This window comes from Mesitornis unicolor, unplaced genomic scaffold (assembly GCF_000695765.1).
Source record: "Mesitornis unicolor isolate BGI_N332 unplaced genomic scaffold, ASM69576v1 scaffold16433, whole genome shotgun sequence".
NCBI lineage: Eukaryota > Metazoa > Chordata > Aves > Mesitornithiformes > Mesitornithidae > Mesitornis > Mesitornis unicolor.
Window position 1 is genome coordinate 6,327 of NW_010174121.1, and position 18,544 is coordinate 24,870.

At 39.6% G+C, this 18,544-nt stretch overlaps 1 protein-coding gene across 1 annotated transcript in view; it reads left to right on the forward strand.

Annotated features, from left to right (window-relative positions):
* The first annotated feature begins 4,077 nt into the window (after nt 1-4,077).
* ZNF106 (zinc finger protein 106) overlaps nt 4,078-18,544 on the forward strand; it is a 28,242-nt gene continuing 13,775 nt past the window's right edge. The window contains exons 1-6 of the mRNA XM_010180951.1: nt 4,078-4,159; nt 5,481-5,542; nt 10,602-10,799; nt 12,987-15,083; nt 15,896-16,520; nt 17,388-17,457. Of these exons, the coding sequence (XP_010179253.1) occupies nt 4,106-4,159; nt 5,481-5,542; nt 10,602-10,799; nt 12,987-15,083; nt 15,896-16,520; nt 17,388-17,457 (3,106 nt within the window). The 5' untranslated portion in view covers nt 4,078-4,105. The remainder of the gene's footprint in view (nt 4,160-5,480; nt 5,543-10,601; nt 10,800-12,986; nt 15,084-15,895; nt 16,521-17,387; nt 17,458-18,544) is intronic.

An 18,544-nucleotide genomic window follows, 5' to 3' on the forward strand; every position in this document is an offset into this window, starting at 1 on the left:
GCTTCTTTCTCCTCTGCTCTCCTCTCCTTTTCTGTGTCACAGCTCAACTAGGACGTGTGCAGTTGGTTGCTGCAGGAGAGAAGTCATTAAAGCAAAAGGAATGACGTGCCTGAAGAGCGTGTAGCTGCAGAACCTTCTGCGCCAGTGAACTTCTAGAGCGCCGTTCTTGTCAAGTGTAGAGTTTCCACTGCTATCTGCAGAGACGTGCAGCATTTGGGCAGGCCTTTCGAGTGGCCAGCAGCGCTGATCTGTTTGAGGCCTCCTGAGGATTTCTAGACAGCTGGAATGCTGGGCTGCCCGCTCCAATCCATGGCACTTGTAGCTTTATATAGTCAGAGTGCTCAGCCACTGATCTATAACAGATTTAACCTTGACGTACATTTTTAATGTATGTTATCCGGTAAGGCTGAATAACTGTGGACAAATGGATGTTGTAGCAGGAAGCAGTCTAATGCCTCATTTTCTTTGTAGACTATTTTTAGTTGTGAGAAGTGTTCTCCAAAATCTCAACAGCGCACTTGCTTAAGTTAATTAAAACTGTGTGGTGTTTCCAAGCTCTGAGCAGGTGCAGGCTATGGGCAAGTTGCATTTGGATTGCAGTTGTAAAATGCATCTCTTCACTTTAAAACAAATATAAAAAAAATCACCCACTGAACAGTTACATCCCTTAAAATAGAAAGTTGTCACAGCATCTCAGTCGTTTTGGAGGCTTTGCATTTTGCTGTTGACATATGGTTCTCTTTTATATAGTGGTGGGGTCTTTTTGGCAAAACCTTCTCTGTGCTTGCAGTTGTTTGCTCATTTTTTAGGGTAGCTCATTTTTCCATTTACATCACATAAGAAGTAATTTCCTATGCTATGCAGCAAGTTGGTGATTTCAAAAGCACCAACTGTTAAATCTGATAAAAGCTTGAAGGTTGGTTGGTGTTTAAAATACGGGATTTTTTTTTTGTTAAGAATTCAAACATGCCTGCATTTATGTAGAGAAAGCTTCATTTCTGAAGTTTCTCTGTATAAAAGTTCTGTGATTGAACAGACTGATGAGATGAAATGCCATTACTGATTACATGGCTCAAAAGCCGTCTGGTTCTTGTTCCTCTGCCATAGTGAATGAGGCAATACCTTGAATTTACAATATTTTTCAAAGTACTTCATCAAAGTTCTTTTACAGTGAAACCAAAGTACTTCACTAAAGCAAGCCTTTGGTTTCATACCAAGATATGGGAGAAAGCTAAGGATGAAGGGAAGTGGTTTATCTCTGTGTAGACTGTAAGTCAAGAGGTGAGGTGGAAACACAACATGGGTCTGTCTTCTCCCAGTCCCTGTAGCATCTACTAAATCTCTCTACTTCGAGTCCTTGCCTTTAAGGGCTTCTCTCTGTGGAGGTGAAAGTTTCACTTTTCATAGTGACATCCAATAGCAGTTGAATTCCATTAGTATTTTTAGTACTCTGTCATAAGTAATGCCTGTTTGATTGGACACTTAGCTTAAAACTCTTCCTGTATTCGTGTATAGTTACTGTATGTTTTAATTAGCTAAAACAGGTGTAATGTTAGCTTTACTTGTGAAAGCTCTTTAATATTACGTGCTAACTGGTGTCAGCAAGTCACCATACTTTACTGGCCTGCATTTCCTGACTTAAGTCCCATGCTGCTGTTTCCCCTTGTGGAGAATGAATTCTGGAAATACTTGAGTAATCTCGAACAAGATCCCAAAGACACATAGGGAATTATTCTGCTAAACTACAAAGTAGTGCTAGTGAAGAATGTTGGGGGCATATAGATTTTTTTCATGCAAAAGGAAATCTCTGAAATTGGTGCAAAGATTAGCACCCTTGCTTTTCAGGAGTAGCTTCATATTCATCACGTTAAAACAGCTCCCCTATGTTGGAGAGGCATCCAAACCTTTGTCATTTGTCTATAATCATAAATAATTCTGTTAGATCTGTTGTGTTGCAGCTGCACAGATCTGTGTATAAACAGTATGTTGATGATGTGCTCCTATACTCACCTAATAACCTACTGGAAAACCATGAGGCTGAAATATCTTATTTTCTATCTTTACTCATATTAGCTTAAATTTTCCTTAGCTGCTGTCTCAGCTTAAATATGTTTAAGACCATATTTAAGTTACACTCTTTATATATTGTTTCAAATGACTGCGAAATACTTTGTTTCAAGAATTCTGTGTTTTGACCCTCTGTGATGGCGTGTGCTCTTGCATGCACATCAGCGATACATGAGTCTGTATGCAAGCTCTATCTGACCTCGGCTGGTGCGAAGTTCTGAATGACCTTGTACCTTTGTTGGGGGTGATTTGGCAAAATATCTCGGTGTTACTAATGACTCGAGTACATCAGGTGATAAAGCTACAGAACGCATATTTAAACACTATCAGGTATTTCAGTGAGATCAAGAATGGCACCCTAGGAATGCTGGATGGGGAACATGAGATGATTGAATCTGCTCTTGTGTTTGAAGTGTATTTGTTTTGGTATGATGATGTGGGTTTTTTTTAGGAAAGAAACTGCTTTCTCTGTTGTGTAAAGGTGAAAGGGTTATAGCAACTCTCAGTTCCTTCCCCTTTAGGCTGGTACATATGGTAACTGTAAATGGACATGCAAATCTGGAGGAAAATATTTATTTGTCAAAGAACCACATTTTGGAAACAGAGTGTGATTTTACTTGCTTATTTTTGTTCGTTTACAGTACCACTGAGTGTCAGAGCTGCTCTAACTCTAGGTAATGTGGACTTGGTAAAAATCCAGTTCTTATCCTTTGCTCACAGCTTCTAGGCAGTACCAGATTCAGAGTGTTTGATGCCTCTGATACAGAAGGTTGGTGGTAGATAATTAGAATTAACTTTATAGGGTAAGCTGTGCAGATGAGCTGTTGAAGAAGGCTCTTGTAAGTGAAGTTGGGTGACAGTAGCTAAGTTATCCCTGAAGTTGGCTAATGTAAGATAGCAAAGCTTGGAAGTAGTTGTCTTTTTGTGTGGAGATATAAAAATGCCTAGTAGTGAAAAGATACATTTCTTTCTACTTTAGGGTGAGGAACTGCTTCTGCAAAGTCAATAAAAAATTACTGTAATGCCTGATCATTCTGCATTTTAGTGTCTTTTAAGAGGAAGAAGAGGGCAAAGATTCTACCTTGTTACTTATGCATGTTCATCTTCGTATTAAACCTAGACTGTTATGTATCTCTAATTTAATTGCTCTGCTTATGAATTAAACATGATAATAAAATACATCTGGCATATATTTTGACCTGCTGCTGCTGTCATTTAAGTATATGCAATTCTTAAGTAGATCAGTGTTAAAGTGTTTAATATTCTGGTGCAAAGTTTTGAATAATCTTGTACCATTGGGAATAATTAATGAAAATCAATAGCTTTTATTGATTATTCAAACACATAAGATGCCCATGTAGAGCATTGTGTTAGAGGATGTATCTTAAAATGCTGTCTAAATTGAGTATTTCAGTACATATGTGTAGTTATTATAGAGGTTAATGAGAAAAAATACTGTATTTAAATATTTTTAAGCTCTATTTTATGGTGAATGAATAGACTGAGAAACCTCGAGGACTGACTGTCTTTGATGTCATGATTTGCCGTCATTTAATTTTCCCAGGGCCTTATAAATCCCTTACTTGAGCTGCCCTGTGTACCAAAATAAAAATTGGTGTTTGCCCTGCTTGGTTTCCCCAATTCCTTATCTCCCTCTCATCATCCTAGTCGAAAAGTGTTTCATTATTCTGATTTGAGTAGCTGAGAAGATTCTTACAAATCTCTGTTTGCTTGTAGAATGAGTGCCGTGTCTTTGAGAACAAGGAACAAAATTAATGAAAGAGAAGGCTACTTTTTATTATAGCTGGTTTAGGTGGCCGTTCAAAATTACCTCTTTTTTTGAAGAGTATTGGTTATGCACAAGAGGCATGTGTTCTATTGAAGAACCTCAGCACAAGTGTTTTCATGAATAGTAACTTATTTTTACTTTCCTTACTGAAACAGATTAACGAAAAAAAAAAAGTAATCCTGAATGTTGGTTCTTTGTGGATTATTTTTCTTTGCAGATATGGGATAAGATCTTCCCAGAGTAACAAGCATGGTTCGAGAACGGAAATGCGTATTGTGTCACATCGTATACAGCTCGAAAAAGGTAAACGATTAATGCTTTACATCTGTGGTAGATACTAATACGACATGTGAGTAAGAAATACTTTCATTTTAGAACTGTACAAAGTATGAGGGTTTTTCCCTGGGACAGGAATATTCTTGATCTAGGTCTGTCACAAATCAAATAATATATTTGCATGTGCCTTACAATATCTCTCTTGAAATGAGCTGTGTAGCATGCTTGATTCTGAATGATAGAAATAATTGAGATCTTTGAGTTTTCTCTATTGTTGTATAATGACAACAAAGTGAAAAGCACTCAAACTCTTTTGGGTATAACTTGTGCTGTGTTAAGAGTACTGTAATACACTTTTTAAAATTTCTTTTGGGATATCTGTGTTTCCATATGAAAGGAGAACACAGCACAGCATGTGTTTTCATTAATGCATCAGCTTTGTGCATATCCACTGTGCACTGCATCTCAGGCAAAGCCTGCACTGTAAACTGAGCGTTTCTTAATGGACCTTCATGTGTTGCTTAGTCATATGGCACACGGACATCTTGCAAATACCAATGTATTAATTCACACAACTCTGTAAGGTTGAAGATGTTGCTTTCCCTTTGCAGATGGGATTTCCAGGACTGAAGAAGATAGTGATTAGTGTCTGTTCTTTGACGATTTCCAAACACTTTGGCTGAAACACTAAGAGAAAGTTAAATCTTCTGAACTGCTTCCTTTTGCTGAATTATTAAAATTTCTTTCTCTTCCAGCAGCTTTCTTACATTAGCAATTAATTAGAGTAATCATTAAGTATAGCACTGCAGTTCAATGGTCAAGGTTGCTATAAACAGCAAACTGGCGTGTTACATACATGACAGTTTCTCAAATGCATCTAGCAGGGTAAAATAGTATGTGATGATGAAATTACATTTGTGTCCTAATACAAATACAGAGAGACTGCTAAGACTGTGCAGAAAATAGTTTTTAAGTGCCATGATTCTGGAGAGTGGTATCAATGAGACTTCTAATAAAGTTATGATCAACAGTAATTTGTCAGAAATCAGTCTAATAGGCTTTGCTACATACACTTCTGTTTGTCTTTCTTCTGGAATTCTGCTCCCCTTCTGTTGAATTTTAGTGACTCCTGTGTGGCTTTCCTCAGGAAAGGTAACATTATATGACTTCCTGAGAGTGACTACTTGTGCTTTCATGGTTGTAGTAATGGGAATGGCACCTCTATAGCCCTCCAGGAGTAGAGTACACCTTCCTGTGAGGCAGGAGAGTTCTCAGAACTGAACTTTTCAGATATGGTACACCATCTTGCTTTGTTTTGACCAATTTTGTTTTTTTCCCCATATTGAAGGAGATGGAAGAACACATGAGAAGCATGCTTCACCACAGAGAACTTGAAAACCTGAAGGGAAGGTATGAGAACAGTCTTGTATCCTTCCTCTCTGTGCAGTTTCTATGTCACGCTTTGGAAGAGCTCATGTCCTGTTTCCCATACAAGCGGATTGTGATCTCATGATTTAATTTTACGCGTCACTTAGTTGCGTGCCTTGTGATAAACCTGGCAATCTCCGTGTTCTCTTAAAGTTGAAAACTCATGAGGCAAACAGTGATGTGGAAGAAAGCTCTCCTGTATTTCTTGGACCGCAGTAAATAAAAATAAAAAGCATGTGTTTTAGGTATTCGCAGTTTCATGCTTCATTTCTTGGAAGCACTAGGAAGCACAATTCTGCACCTTTGGCAGAATTATGACACTGGTATTTTCCTTTTTAAAATGGTTTTTAGAAGTTTTCAGTGATGTAGAAACAATTGTTGATCTCTTAAACCACTGTGAGAAGACTGATATCCTGGATGTAAAGTCTGCATCTGCTTGAGTGACTGCCTTGTCCTCTGCCACCCTGCTCCAAGGGACCTAACCATGGTCTATGGTGTTTTCCTTCTGTTTCCTTGGTTTTATTTACAGCCTCTGGAAAGCAGGAGAAAGGAGTTACAGGGTTTTCAAATATCATCCTGGTAATATGGTATCAGGGTGTAACCAGAATGCACTTACAAGTGCTTTCAGGTGTATGGGTTTTGAGGTAGCCAGAGGGATCGCATAGTCTGCACTGAAGTATTTGACCTACAGACTAATTTTTTAATTGTGTGACAGCACAAACTTTATATGGAAATAGCAAATCTCTTTTAAACACCTTTGAAAGGACTAAGAAGTGATCCTCTTTCAACTCTTAGAGGTGTGGGTTACTAATGCCAACGTAGTGAACTTGTGACAGGTTGAATTCTACTAAAACACTTAAACTTGCTTTATAATCTTCCAAATCTAGAGGAACTTCAGAATTTATTTCTCTTCAGTAACTTTCTATATGCAAAGCTTACAAGTGTCTGCATTTGGAGTACAAGATTGTGTTACATATGTGCCACAGCTGAAGACATTTGTTTGAGCCAGCTGTTTAGTACTTTATACCACTGTTGTGTATAATTGCTAAGTATTGCTGCAGTTCATCTAAATCAGCAACCTACTGTGTTTTTAGGTTATGACTTCCAAAAAATCTGTAGCATATGTGTATGCCCACTTATATCTGCTGACATTTCGAATTATCTCTCTAGAATAGAAAATAACCCTTATTGCAGGACAATAAGTGAAAAGATGCTTCTTACTGTCAGTAAATAACCTCTATTGTCTCATTTCTACTTCCATTTAATATTCGATTAATTTGTCTGGGGCTTCACAACAGGTTGGTAAATTGGGAAAAGAACTTCTGTCTTCAGAATCTCTGTCATCAGCTTCTCTTTAGGCAGGGACTGTGCAGTCTAGTGTTAAAATAGATTGGAAATAAAATTAAATAATCATTCCCTCTTGAAATTAAATTTATTTTCACGGGATTCAGAGAATCTTCAACTTTTTCCAGATTAACAAAGTTGGTATTGTGTCCCATTGAGAAAATGTATGAAAGCAGCTTCTTGGAAGCTACTTCATTTTCTCAAATAAAAATTGCCTTGTAGTAAAGATGGAGGCCATAAAAAATGATAAGTTCATCAATTCCCAACCCTCTTTTTTCTTTTCTTTTTTTCCTTTTACCCCTCTCCTGCCGTCTTAATCCCTTGCTCAGCCCTATGCTTCTTGGGATTATTTTTGTTCTGAATTCAGCTGCTTAATAAGAAAAGAAAACAAACCCAAGGAACCTCTGCAGTGCCCCAAGCAGCTGGGCCTCGGGAGCTTGGAGCATTCTGAAAATGTGACTGGAACATGCTGTTCAATATCTGTTCTGCTGGGCATGAAGAGGATTTCTTCTGTTACTGAACAGCTGCAAAGGTGCTGCTCAGAAACCAGAATGCCCTTAACACTAGACGCTGATTTAGGGCTTCTGGTCAGCTAACTTGCAGAGCATTTCTGTTCTGGACTTTCTTCTTCTGTCAGTGGGTCAGAGATCCTCACTGCAGTAAGTGCTGAGGTTTACAGCTCAAAATTTCGCAGATTTTGGCATCTTATTTCTGGCCTTCTAAGTTAATGGGTTTTTTTAGGTTATGATTCTTGAAGGTAACAGTAATTTCTAGAAGTTCTATACTGTTATAAACAGTGGCCTGCAGGTCATCTGACAATTCTTGGTTTTCCATTTCCGTGAGACTGAAATAAAATTAAATTTGTTTCAGCAGCGTTACATTTTCTATTACTAAGGTAACTGTCTTCATTACCTCTTGCAGGAGAATGCGTGCAAGATGTTTGTTCTCAAAATGAATAACGAACTTCATTTTTCACTGTGCAGCAGCAGCCTTGCTCTTTCACTGTGCCTCTCCTTCTTCCATTTACATTTAGTCAAGTCTTCTAAGAGTCTTACAGCCTTGTAAAGCAAAAGGTGCTCCAAGTAGAAAGTGTGAAACGCAAGCAACAGCCTTGTGAGTCTGGTTGAATTGTTTAACAGAGAAGATGCTGTGTAGTATCGGCCTCTTACTACCTTCAGATTTCACATCCCACTATAAATCTTCAATTAAAGCAGTTGTTTGTGTAGGAAAATTACAGCGTGGTTTTTATTGTTTTGGTTTTTTGTTTTTCTGATTTAGGTTCATGTGGATTAAGAGCAGGACAGAGAATGCTAGTTACCACCCACTGAAGTCTTTTCTCTCCAGCCTATCAGTGGGTGCAAGAACCACAGCTTAGTAACTCACAAGTTAGAAGTGATAGAAACAAGTTCTTTGTCCTCAGGCCAGCTGCTAACTCACTGGCGTTGTCCAAAGTAAGTAAAACTTTGCATTCATTGAGTTAGTCTGTAAATGAGGATGATGAAAGTTTTAGGAAAGAATTGAAACATGGGTCTTATGAAGGATTTGGATTGTTCTCTAAAACCTAGGTAGTATCACTGAGGTGTGTTTCTCCTTGAAGTGTCCTTATGACTCAAGTGGAACATTATTTAAAAAGAGCACCTTTTTCAGCAAGAAGCCAGCTTCCTATTTGCAGTTTGCCTTGTGGGATGACCGAAGTTCAAAATAAGTCTTATTAGCAATACATAGCTGTGCCATTTATGAGTGTGGAGAGGATTCTTCTGATAGCATTAGGAAAGTTTGCTGATCGTGTTTGGTTATCTTTATTGGGTTAATGAGCTAGCCAATACATAGTATCTGAGCTTTGAATATGTATTAGTGTGTGTCAAGTGTGCAGGATGAAGTACACACCTCTCTGGAAAAACACCGGCTAAATTTGTAAGCTGCTGACTTTGTAAATGAAATGTATCCAAATGCTTCATCTGATAATAGATAGGCTGCAACATACAAAACAAATGTAAGAAGTGTAATTTTTATTAATACCTCTCTTTAAAAGAAGACCCTCTCTAGCTGTGCCTGAATGACTGCATTGGTTAAATAACTTTGCTAGTAGGAAAACCACAGACTTTGATGATTAATGAAGTATAGCAGCTAACACTCCATTAAGCACTCCAGTAAGGATGTTGGCTTAATATCTTGAGGGAAGGTGCATCTTTTGATATTTTTCTCATTTTGTTTTTAACTTTTCTCTGAAGAAGAGGGATTCACGTTTGCCTTTTTCCTTTATGGATCCCATTTTTTTGATCCCAGTCGTGAACTGTGTTTCATTAATGTTTGTAAGTATTTAAAGGGTGAGTGTCACGAGGATGGAGCCAGGCTCTTCTCGGTGACAAACAATGATAGGACAAGGGGTAACGGACACAAACTGGAACACAGGAACACACTTAAATTTGAGAAGAAACTTCTTCTCAGTGAGGGTGACAGAGCCCTGGCCCAGGCTGCCCAGAGAGGTTGTGGAGTCTCCTTCTCTGCAGACATTCAAAACCCGCCTGGACGCCTTCCTGTGTAACCTCATCTGGGTGTTCCTGCTCCGGCAGGGGGATTGGACTGGATGAGCTTTGGAGGTCCCTTCCAATCCCTAACGGTCTGGGATTCTGTGAACTGTGTTGGTATTATAATACTACTGTTACAAGACTTTGGTCTCAAGTGCGCCCTGGGGCTATGCAGATCTGCTTTTATGAATTCAATGGCAAAACTGAAGCAGCATTGTGGAGGCAGGCAGTGAGTCTTAACGTTGTCTCGCTGAGTTATTTGCGGTGGACTATGCTCTCATTAAGTTTTTCCTCACTTTTTAAAATTGATGAACCTATTTTCCTTGTTTAGGTTTTTTATTAACAATGTATTTCCCTAGCAGTGGTGTGTTGAAAGGATTTGTCAGGAGAACAAAAAATGTATTTTTAAAATTTGAATTTCTTAAAAAAAAAAAGAAAATAATTTGTAACCTTAATCCAGTAGTTGCTGAAACATGAGTTAAACCATTTGTCTGACACAGCTGTCAACTTCCTCCAGCTGAAATAATTTCTGTATTCTCTAAGATAAGTCCTCTAAAGTAGAAAGCAGACCTCATGCACACTTGAACCAAATTAAGTGCAGTGAACTGAAGACACCCTCCCTTCACTGGCTGTGCTGCAGAGTCTTTGGATTCCAGGCAGCAGCCTCAGCTGTCCCAGTTTAGGTTATGTTGTGTCAGGATTGGCTGTATCCATGTGCTGCCTCCTCCCTGTTCTAAATTTCGCTGGGGGAAGGCTCAAGGCAAGGATTAAATGTAGAAGCTGTCACCAGGCTTTTCCAGTGCAGCTGGCAGCATGGATGGGCTTCAGAGGAGCTCCTGCTAGCTCTGTAACCCTTCCACTCTGCCTCCTCGCTCACTATGTTTCCTCTGAAAAGATTTTGAGTACAACAATTCAAGAAGAATTCCTCCCCCCAGTCAACACAGCCTCATTACCAAGTTTTTTACCTCTTGATTGTTGGAAAAAAATCTTTTAAAAACTGACCATCAAAAAACTAGACCTTGAATGCAAAAAACCAGAGAATTCAAGTAACTTCAATATACCGAGCCAAACCTAGTTGCAGGCACATTCAGAGGAAACAAAGTAAGACCAGAGATACCTGCCATGCCTGTTGGCAGAGTTGAAAGTCCACCCTCTGCCTCTCTTCCTAGGGACAGCAACCACGAATGCCGCGTGTGCAGGGTGACACTGGTGGGTTTGTCAGCATACGCCAAGCACATCTCCAGCCAGCTGCACAAAGACAATGTTGACGCCTACGACAGGAAAGAGGAAGAGAAAGAAGAGGCAGAAGAAGAATACTTTGACAAAGAACTCATTCAACTAATCAAGGAAAGGAAGGAGCAGAGCCGGTGAGCATTCCTTTTTCCTCTTAGATCAGAGAATTGCTTTTAACAGATTTTGGAATATGCTCCTAAGGCTTAGGTACTCAAAATGCAAACTGCCTGCGGCCAGTGTGGTTGTTACGAGGATACCTGTGTGGATATTGTGGTTTCAACATATAAATGCGATTTTGCTGAATATTCTTGTTCTGTTGATCTGCTACTAGTAAAGAAGCACTGTTATTCTCCATTATGGATATTTACAGTCCCAAGTGTGGATTCTTATTTTGAATGTTTTTATTTTAATATTTGATACCCATTTAACCAAAAGTCTTAACTGAAAGTGTTAACAACCTTAACAGAGGTTGCTTGGGTCAGGGGCTGTCTACAGGAACCGACCTTTTAGAAACTATTGTTGAACGTGCTTTGTTATAAAACTGAAATCTGTCTGGGTTTAAAATTAATGGGATGGTTCTGTCAATGAAATCTCATAATCCTTGAATGAAATTTCTTGCCTGTTTTGTCTTACTGCTTACCGTTAGCTAAACATAATTCTAGTGGCTCACTGTAGAATAGAAGGCTGCAGAGAGTACTAAGTATTGCGTTTTATCTTCCATGTGACTCTGCACGTGTGCATTGCTAATGTGCCATTCCAGTTGAGAATGTATTATGTGAATAGATTTATGGCATGGCAATGGTATGAGAGAGGCATATGATTTGTATGATTCTTGAAAGAAGCTCTTGCTTGCTGTGGCTGGAGATTTCTATTAGCGTCTCAAGTGCACAAAGCTGTGGTAATCATTTGGTTTTGCCACCTTTCTGTCATACTAGCGTGTCCCTGTACTGCACAATGGTCGTGTTTTCCTGCTGGTCAATGAAGGTAGCAACACTGTCACTTTTCCTAGTTTTCTGGTAAAGAAGTAATGCTGTCAGTACAGTGGTGTTCTGAGACAGCTAAAATCTTAGAAAAATCTCTCTGCTGGATGCTGGTTTGGAGGAGTGGGGACGCCGGGGGGAAGAAAGCACGTGGATTAAGTTACTAATACAGCAGAATTGTTTCCATTAGTTCGTAATCTAGTTGAGTCAGCTCCTAGAACTATCGGTGTCAGTCATAATTTCTTTGAATTCTTGTCTTAGAGCTCACTTGATCTTATGCAGTAGGCCATTTCCCATTAGAGAGTAATTATTTGTGCGTGTTTTAGCACAACTGGAATGTGTGAAAAACTTAAAGAATGGTACAACATGAATGTTCAGTTTACTCGAATGAGTTGTTGTTGAACAGTAGCGTGGAAGTTTCCTGCCTTGCTTGAGCAGGGATCTGGAATGAATGTATTCCTGTAATGTCAGAAGACTCATTTGGTAGAATAAATACGTTTCGACTGCTGACCCTGGGAATAGCTGTCAGGGTTAAGGTAGCATTTATCTTTAAATGCGCATGTGATGATTTACCACGTGTTTGTGATAAGTTGCCAAGCACAAGTGCCATCCAAAGGACAGTAGATTGTGCTTCTGGGAGGCTCATACACACTCAGCATTGCGAGCTGTGGCCCGTTGCAGTCTGTTGGTTAGAACAAGACAAAATATTTTTCTATCTGAGGTGCAACTTCTGTGGATGTTTTACATCTGTGTTTTAACTTAAGCTTTATAAACTGAGACATGATCTCAATTGTTTTCTCCAAGAAGTAGAAGAATTGCTTTTCCTAGCCTAACTTTCCTTCTGTTTTGTATCAGTTCACTCTAGTTGTACCATCTAACACCAACAGAATCATCTTCAGAAAAAGTATCTCACTACTAACAGATCTTTTGTCTATCAAGATTGCTCAAATGACAAAGATTATACAACAGAAAGAAGCTTTCTTTTTATTTCTTATTAATCCTATAAATAGTAAATGGAAAGGAATAGTCTCGTCTGAGTTAAATGGCAATATTTAAGAATTAGTCTATCAAACTGTCCCTCCACCGAATCAGTTGTTCTTGTACGAGCAATTTTGAAATATCATTTAAGTAAAGGTACAACATTAGTTTTGAAAATGAAATGCTACAAAAGCCTGAATCATAAACCAGTTAAATAAGTTATCTCTGTTTCTTTTCAGTAAAAAACAACCAAGCAAACAAACAGGTTTTCTTCCCAACGCAAACAAAATGTGTGAGGCTTGCATGCTGTTTGATTGCAGCGGAATGACGTTGGAACTTAGGTTTTTCTCAATTGTTTTGCAGGCAAGTGGAACTAAGCTGTGCAAACCAAGAGTTAGAATGTGATGATAGGAGATCACAGAGGAGGCGAGAAGAAAGAGCTGCTTACAAAGAAAGAGAAGCTTATGATCAGTCTTCGTGGCATCATCATAATGCATCACAAAGGGACTGGAAGTGGGAGAAGGATGATTATATTAGTCACAGACAAGGCAAATTTTCACACTCTCAGAGGAACCCTAATATAAACAGACATTCAGGTGGCTCAAGAGGACGGTCTGGGTGGCACCAAAATACTTCAGGAGGCTCTTCAAATCGCCATAACTATGGGAATCCTGGAAATGTTTGGCATCCAAGTGGGCGAGGAGGAGGACCATCAAATTGGCATCACAGTGCCAGGGACAGAAATTCTACTTGGCACTCAGAAGGAACAGGTCATTTTTCTAGCTGGAATTCCAAGAGTTATGGAGGAAACTGGAAATCTTGTCCTCATGGTGCAAATGGCTGGAATTTTGGAAGCTCAGGAGATACATACTCGTTAGAGCCTATTAAATATAATAAGGATAGATACGCATGGCAGCGGCAGGAGAAAGATGTTGATGTTCAGCCGTACAGAGGTCGAAAAAATAGGAGTGACTCGCCTGATTTTACTAGTGATAAACTTCCTTTCGAGGGTGCGTTGAATTTTGGTATATCAAAGCAACCAGAAAGCAAAACTTCAAGAGCCAGCGGAAAAAGTGGCAGTCCTTCCAGAGACAAAATGCATCGCTGGACTCCCTACCCATCTCAGAAAGCTGGAGAGCAGCAACCGCGGTCTGAAGATGTTTCTAAAACTCCAGATAAGATGGATTCTGTATTTGTGCCTCTTAGTGATTCAGCAATGAAAGGAAAAACTTGTGAAGCCAATGCTAGCCTCTCAAAACTTAAAAAGCAAGAAACGTCTTCCCCTTCGAATGCAACCTCAGATCACCTTGATACTTGCAAGGTAATGAAAGACTGTTCCAGTGGTGAAAAGCCTGACAAAGATGATGGCAGAAGTAATAAGATGCCATTATTGAAATCTCCTCTTCTGAACATCACAGAGAAGATGTTATCTTCCCCAAAGCAAGACACAAACAGTCTCTTAAAAAATGTCAGGCTTCTGTTATCCTCAACTAGCAGCGAAGGGCAGCATCATTTGAATGCACTCAACGTGGAAACAAGCAGTTTATCCTCTTATTCATCAAAGCTGCATGGTGCGTGTGCTGGTAACTTAGAAGACAACAAAAACGTACTTGGTAGCGATCTTGGAGAGTCTGTTAATAACTTAAGTGAGGCAGAGCAGAACTCCAAAGATGTTCAGTCCAACCATTCCTTGCAAAGTGCTCCCTTAACGTCTTGCAAGGATAAAAGTGACGAGAATAAGAAAGAAACTGGGAAAACATTGCCAAAGAATGAGTTCAGATTAGATTCATTAGAAGATGTGAGTGACGATGATTTAATGGGAAGTGAGAAATCAGAAGCAAGACTTGAAAAGCTGGGTTCTTCGGTTAGTTCTTGTCTACCCTGTGACACTCCAGGAGGTAAAACTGCCACCTCTGAAAAGGAAGACGATGAAAAGCCGGCTGTTTCAAGTGTTGCTTCTGCTGATCTAAAAGATTCTGTGTTTCAGATGGAATCCACAGGTTCTCCATCAGACGGTCAGGACCATTTGCATGTGGATTTGAAAACCTCCTCCCAGGATGGAGAAGGGGATGAAGAGGGTGTCAAGACACATGATCACTTTGAAATGGAAGGTTTTGAAAATCCTTCAGATCCTGAGCTGCAGAAAGGAGGAAGCCAGTCACTAGGCCTCCTCCTTCCTGATTTAAGCAAACTTGGCTTCCCTGCCTCACTGCAAAGAGACCTGACACGACATATTTGTCTGAAGAGCAAAGTTGGGACGCATCTTCCAGAACCCAATCTCAATAGCGCACGGCGCATTCGGAATGTAAGCGGCCATCGGAGAAGTGAGACTGAGAAGGAGTCAGGGCTTAAACCCACCCTCAGGCAGATTCTTAGTGCCTCCAGGAGAAATGTAAATTGGGATCAAGTCATCCAGCAGGTATCCAAGAAGAAACAGGAACTTGGCAAAGGTTTACCAAGGTTGGTAGCTTTCAGATCTAACGATACCTCTGTGCGTGTGTGTGTTTGTGTGTGCTGAGGGGGGAGAGTTGGCTTTCTTCAGATCTGAAATGACTTCCAATGCTAAGACTTCAGAATGAAGCTTGCTATACCATGGTCTTTTGCATATGCAAATAATTTTGAGTTTTTAATAATTGCTTGCTGCTGTGGATGTCTGTCCATAGATAAGTAATAGCAGTCTGCTCCTCAAACTATTCTGATCACTTCATAACCGTTACTTAACATCTGAATACAGACACTAGCAATGTATTTGCTTTTCAAGTTCTAGTAAGTGGAAGAATGTTAAATTGCAGTCGGGATGTGAACAGTGCTGTGACAATTGCTCATTTCTTCACTTATTCAGGACTGCAAGAAACGCTTGCATTGCTGCAGGCACAGTAAATGCCCCCTGTTCATTTGTTAATCTTTTAATCTGATACGCAGTTTGGGTTTGCGTTTAGAAGCAGCAATTATAAAATACTTCACTTTTGAAACTTTCTTTAAACCTGAAGTTTTGAAGCGTCTCGAAAAGATGTCGTATTTGCTTATTCCAAACTTGGTTTGGAGCAGTTGTAATAACATTATTTCTGACTTGGAAATCATGCTGTCGGTTCTTGGCCACTACATCTAATTTTGTGATACACAAAATTGCCAGATAAGACAGAAAACACAGAACTAGTGTAATGTATTGCCAGATCTTTTCAAGCAATAATGTGTATTTGGGGAAGGGAGAGGCTTTGTTCCTAGATTTAGCTGCCTTGTGTGTATTTATTTTTCTTTCTGTCTTGTTAAAGGTTTGGTATAGAAATGGTGCCTCTTGTTCAAAATGAGCAAGAGGGTCTAGAACTCGGTGAGGAGTCTGATCTGCCTACTCTGGAAGGATTCCAGTGGGAAGGGATTTCCTTAGCAGTCTCTGGCCTAGCCAGAAAACGTAGCTTTTCTGAAAGCAGTGTCATTGCAAACAGAAATCCTTCTGCTTATAACTTCTTCAGTGACCAAACCAAAACAAAAGAAAGCGGGCAAAGACAACTAATTGCGGCCAGCCACTCGCATCACATAACATCTGAGTATGAGGCAAGCACTGACATTGAGGTTGACTTGAAACGGGAGACGTCTTCTCTTCCTTTGTTACCGCTTATGTCTGAAAGAACAGAGACTAGTCGAAGGAGACACAGCCTTCAGGCCATCTCCGAGGTCACAGGCCTCACAAAACAAGATCAGGAGAGCCTAGAGAAGAGAACACCTCTTCTTGAAAAGCAAAATGTACTGGAAGTCTCAGAAGAAAATCGACCGGCTTTAAATAACGCTTCACTTCCTGCGGTGTCCAGTAACATCGATGCAGCTACAGACAGTAGCTGCACGTCTGGTACTGAGCAGAATGACAGCCAAGGGATTGGAAAGAAACGAAGAGCGACTGGAGTAAGTGTGCAGTTTTGTCCAGCTTTGGTGTGCTTTTTTTAGCATCCAACCTTTGAATGATCCGAGGAGGACTTTCTCCTTTAGATTGTCCGGTACCTTGATAGCCTCCAATTAATTTGCCTGTCTGACGTAACTTTCTTTAAGAATCTTTTCCATTTCTGCCTTCCTAGTGCAGGGCTTCTGCTTGATGTTTTTAATTAGTAGGAACAGCATGTGCTTTTTGGTTTTGTTCTGGTAACTGTCATGCTATACTGGTAAATGAGAGCTATTAAAATATTTCCATGGAGGTACTTGGTGTTATGGCAAGGGTCTTGGTATTTCAAAACCTAAGTGGAAGCTAGGCTGTAGTAGAAATTTGTTTTCCTTAGATGTTCCTTATTGTATGGTCAAGCGAGGAAAAAATTTTACAAAATTATATGCTTAAAATTGTTTACTTAAATATGAATTTCACTGTCCTGTCCTGGGCATACCCAAAGGGGAAAATGAAAAAATTTTTCCCATCAAATTCTTCAAAAAGGTTTTGTTACGTGCAGAAAGTGATAATTTTAATTCCTCACTGGTTTAATCCTCAAGACCTTCAACTAAAGCCATAGAGTAGAAAGTCTGACCCAAATATGGCCTTAAACATCTGAGTAAGTCGAAGGCTACTGGGTCATTTAATATTTCTTCCTAGTTGAGATGTAAACCTGGCACTCACTTTGTTGCCCTCTCTCTTTTAAGTGCAGAGGGAAGGACAAGTTATACAAGACTGCGAAATTATTTGTACATTCTTCTGTGTGGGTACAAGTAATGCTTGAAAAGACAGTGGAAGTTTGACTTTTAGATGTAGGTAAAGTTACTCTTGTTAATAAATTATTTTACTTGCAGGAGGGATCTTCTCCTGAAATCCCTAGTCTGGAAAGAAAGAATAAGAGAAGAAAAATCAAAGGTAAAAAAGGTGAGTGAATATCATACATGGGTGCGTCTGGTATAGAGGTTATTAATACCTGGAAGCATTTTGACTTGGCTAAAATAATGCTTCCTTAATATTATTTGGATTCTCCTTGAGCTTTCACTGAAGGTCCTGGGGATGGACTGCTCTGAGGTCTGCAACAGGTTCCTCTCTGAAGAGTCACATCTTAATTTGTCCGAAATTATTTCTAAGAAAAGACTTCGTGCCTCCTTTTTGCCTGCAGTTCACGTTCCCAGTTGCACCGATGGGGCCTTTGCTTTCCCCTGCTCAGGAAGGAGAGCTTAGCTGCCTCTTCAAACAGAAGTTCTGAAGGGAGAAGCACCCGTTACTCCCTTCAGCGATGCGGCTTTGCTTTTCTGCTTCTGGGTGACCTTTCCAGAAAACTGGTGCTCTACAGAGCTTGGGCCATGTTCTGGTTTTGACATCTCTGGCATTACTTTTTTTTTTTCCGACTCCTTCTTCCCTGTCCTTAGTGGAAATAAATGTGGAATGCCTCACTCCTTCCTGCTCCTGACCAAAGAGAGCTCTTATGCTGTCAGGTGTTTCTCAACCATGCCTGACACATCCACATCACCGTGTTTCAAAATTAAACCATCTGTGTTTTAGGGAGAATGTTTTCATCACCATCTGGGAGCTCTGGAGTCCAGAAGATAGCTTTCAAATGTTCTGCTTCTCTTTCTTAAATTATTTCTTTATATTAAGAGTTGTTTTGAATGCAGGGCAATTAATATAGATTTTCTTGTGGGAACTAGTATTTCACTACTTGAAAAGTAGTGGAGGTTTTTATCACCTCCTGTCTTCAATGACTGGTGTCTGTTATGGAGACAGTAAAATCTCTGGACTTAGTAAAATCTCTCCTTCCCATTACTTTGCTTCAGCATCATCATTCTTGTAGTAAATCTACTAAAAGAAACTATAGAATTGAACTATAGAATGAAACTCAGCAGTGCTCAGAGTGAACCTTAATTTGCTTGGATAACACATCATATTGGATAATACAGCTTGTAATGGCAGAGGGCTTTAGAAAGGAGTATAGGAGGATATTTTACTGAGCGCAGTGCTCAGACACTCT